The sequence below is a fragment of the Leuresthes tenuis genome, unplaced genomic scaffold (assembly GCF_036924035.1).
Source record: "Leuresthes tenuis unplaced genomic scaffold, fLeuTen1.0.hap1 SCAF_21, whole genome shotgun sequence".
Taxonomy (NCBI): domain Eukaryota; kingdom Metazoa; phylum Chordata; class Actinopteri; order Atheriniformes; family Atherinopsidae; genus Leuresthes; species Leuresthes tenuis.
The window spans coordinates 11,383,272-11,387,312 of record NW_027325375.1 but is presented as its reverse complement, the minus strand read 5'-3'; the positions used below and the strand labels follow the sequence as shown (position 1 = coordinate 11,387,312).

Below are 4,041 nucleotides of genomic sequence, written 5' to 3'. Positions count from 1 at the left end.
TAAAAATCTGCACTTTTTACAACTCTAGGTGAGCAGTTCAAATTCTTTATCAAGCAAAATCGGAAAATGTTTAATTTTCCAAGCCACAGTAGCTGGTCTCCTTAATACAAAAACACAAAGTGGTTGAAGTAAGAATTATTGCAACTTTTAAAACCATGATACTGGCACAAATTAAAATTGAATTCAGATTTTTCAGCCTCAGCATTTGAAATGTTTGACATTTTATACTGCACACAAACTTATACATAATTGGTTTGTACATGACATTCATATTTATTGATTTACAATTGTTTGTTAATGAACTTTCTCTGAAGAGTGTCTGTTCAAATACTTAAAAAGAAAAGATCAACATTACATTTTTATTTGAATTACTTTGTCTGTTGAATGAAATTCCTCACAGAAGATAGATAGATAGATAGATAGATAGATAGATAGATAGATAGATAGATAGATAGATAGATAGATAGATAGATAGATAGATAGATAGATTGATTCGTTGATGGGGCTCCAGTCTGCTGTTCAGATTTAGGTTCACCGAAACATGTGGTAGCCCAGCTGATGACAATGAGGTCATGTGTTTTTGGCACTGACCATAACGATTGCGATCTTTCTTCTCTTAATCTCTCTCGACATTTGACACCAGGTGCAAGCTGTACAGAAGGTTGAGAACAAACAATCCATACACATAGAGCCCTACAGAGGAAAATTAGTAATGTCAGGTTGACAGTTGGCTGAAAGCAATATATGAATTGCTAAAAAACTGCTAAATCATGTTGAAAAAGACTTTAACAGTACTCCTTTTTTGTCAGTTTTTCTATTTTAACATTTTTGGGTTAAAAGTGATTCAACATGCTACTTTTAATGATCTGAATGTGAGGTTTAGGGTTTGTCGTTTATCGACATACTGTATATTTTACACATTATATATTCTCTGTGTTTTTGGCAACTGACAGTTGAATAATTAATTCACCTGAAAACAGCATTTTCAGGTGAATTCATTATTTATTTAGATTAAAACAAGAATGTCTTTGACGTCTTACTCTGATGCCATAGCGCTGCCGCATGGAGACCCTCATGGACATGGTGATGGGTGGGATTGTGCCACCAAAGATGTCCAGCATGGGGAGACAAAGAGGCTCACCGTAGTCTCTGGAAGTGATACAGGCAAAGCAGGGACAGCACCAGAAGGCAAAACAGCCTTCAGCAAGAACAAATAACAAATAAGTGACAGAACGAGAAGAAGATGATGTATACAGATACAGTGATACAAAGACACTGGGTGTGTCTGAAATCACTCCCTTACCACTACATAGTGCACTATATAGTGACCATGCCATTTTGTAGTTGTGTGACCGAATGCTTAGTGATTATAAATGTTCACTATATAGTGCACTGAATATACCCCACAATTCACTGCGAAATGTAGTGAAAATCCGATGGTCACTAACCGGATTAGTTTAATTTTTTTACAGAGAATTGCTCTTGTTAGCCGTTGGATGACAGGCGCGAAAACAAATTCATGAGTTGTGGAGCAGTACAACAGTCACGAAGCCAGTTTATTCCATTGTTTATTATATTACACATTTCAAAACAAGGCAATTTAAATGGCTTCCTACATTAATTGGAAAAAAAAAAACAAACAGCATATAATTAAACATTCCAATAGATTACACTGTAACTTGCTGTTACTAAAGAGCCAAGAGAATAAAATATGAAAATATGCTTAATTAGTAAACAAAATACAAATAAAAATTACAGGTCAGTAATCAAAAGCCTATAATTTAACTTAAATGCAGTAGTAAACAGGCAAGTATTGTGTGAGGCGACATTATTGTGGTACGTTTTAATTGTGCGACAGCGATGACGTAATTACCAAAAGTGTCCGAAAGATTTTTCTGTTGAGCTCAATTTGTACTCCACTACATTTATTTCCCTGTGTTGTGAGTGAGTGATTTCAGACACAACCAGTGTTGTAAATTCCCACAGTCCATGTTGCTTTAAGATACAAAGCTATGAGGAAATCATGGAATCAGTTGTTTCCTTCTACAAGTCAAGTCTTTCCTTGAAAAAATTTAACAACAGAACTATCTACTGCTTCAAATCAAGATAAAGTGTCAGGTTAAATTCAGGTTAAGGGAAAACTATCGTATTATAATCCTCTGTACTCTACCAAGCTTTTCCAAGTATTTTTAATCTTTAATATTATTTATATTAAATTAAGATAAATAAAAACTGACTAAACAGTGATTTACTCTGAGGGAGGGTTAGCCTTTCTCTGGTTGGGATTATAAAGTAAGCCTTTCAAAGAAACTGGATGGATACGTGATAATAATACACTGAACAGTACATCACCCAGCAGTTGCATATGGTGTAAATATAATATGACAGAAGCTCAAACACTCACACTGTGGGATATCTTCAAAGCAGTCACATATCCCAGATCCCCACTCTTCAGAGTCCCGAGCTTCCATCATGGGCTGAGGCTGAGTGACTATCATTTTAGAAGTCATGATGAACTCTAAAGGAGGAGTATTATCTTAAATCAAACTTAAAGCCCTTTTCAACAAGTGCAAATGAAAATTAAAAAAGTAAAATAATCAGTAATGCATAATAAAGTTGAAAGTTTTCATTTATTTATTTTTTTTTTACTTTTCCATTGTTTCTGCAACTTGCATGATCTGGGCGTTACAGCATAAAATTAAGAAAGAGAAAAACTTAAAGCAAAGATAACAAGTTTACAAAAGTCAATGCAGAGAAAGAAGTAAAGATAAGAACACAAACTAAATAACGCATTGTGTACTAATTTAGTTGATAGGAGAAAACATAAGTATATATAATATAAGCTGTGATGGTAAAATTTATGTGTCAGAGCTAAGAAACTCTCCAATCCACATGGACCATTTGTCTCACCCAGACACACTAATGATTTTAAACCATTTGTCTCTTGATTAACACCCAGACAACATAATTGTTTTAACCTCCTGTTTCACACCCCCCCTTGGAGGTGTGATTACACATCCAAAGAACAAAGCCCCCTCCTCAGGTATAAATGCTCTGGGTTCCTTTTGTTTGTATCTTTTCATACCATTGCCGCTGAATGGTGTGGACTGATCTTTTTCCTTGCAACTGTTGTGGCGAAAAGAGTAGTCAGACTCGTCGTGTCAGCCTCTTATGGGGAATTTATTGAAACAGACCGTCACAGAGACATGTACATTTCAGCATACACGGAAATTCCCAATGATCTCAGTTTTGGGACAACTCTTTATACCTTTCTATATCATTCAGTGTGTACGTGGCTCAAACCCAATCTCTATTTGGCGCCTGCTGTCTGAGGACGCTTCTGCATCTTCGTCATTATCTAGATAGGGTTCATTCTGACCTCAACAACATGTTATTGTTACCTCCATAACAAAGCATATAGTGTCTCTATGTTGGTGTATATAATTATTTTTGTTGTACTTTAATAAAATGAACCTCTCCAGAATGATAACTTTTCTACAGGACATATTTAATGTGACTGCACAAAATTATAATGAAAATAATCATTTTTGCTATATGAACTCGCTCTACACTTGATGGAGCCTCATCTATAACTTTAAACAAAACTGATAAAAAAAGAATCTATCAAGTACATTCACTGATTGGAGATGTCTGCCTTTAGAGAATGTAGAATGGCAAAATATGTAAATAGGCTTGTTTTCACCCCATTATTTGTTTATTCTTTATGTGTAGTGTATAATCTGCACGTAATAATCAATATGAAAAGTGTGGGCAACAGAAACTAATGCTTCAATTTACACCTTTTTGATCATCTCAAACATGCATATTATTATTAATTTGTAATTGTGTATTTGTGATTATATACAGAAAAGTATACTGTGGAAACATTTTATTATAATTTTTAGGTTTGACAGAAATAAACAATACAAAATGTTGGTAATCAACAGACTCACATAACACATAAATCCTTATGTGTTGTGTCCTCTGTGAAAATTATATTTCCAGCATATGTATTTATCTTGTACAATGATTTATGTATTA

General features: G+C 34.3%; 1 protein-coding gene across 1 annotated transcript; it reads right to left on the bottom strand.

Moving 5' to 3' along the window:
- Positions 1 to 412: 412 nt before the first annotated feature.
- ponzr2 (plac8 onzin related protein 2) lies at positions 413 to 2,554 on the bottom strand. The gene is made up of 3 exons (XM_072374660.1): positions 2,405 to 2,554; positions 1,041 to 1,198; positions 413 to 693 (listed from the first exon to the last, which is right to left on the bottom strand). The coding sequence occupies exons 1-3, from the start codon at positions 2,508 to 2,510 to the stop codon at positions 571 to 573; spliced, it is 387 nt and encodes a 128-aa protein (XP_072230761.1). The 5' UTR covers positions 2,511 to 2,554; the 3' UTR covers positions 413 to 570.
- Between the last annotated feature and the right edge of the window lie 1,487 nt (positions 2,555 to 4,041).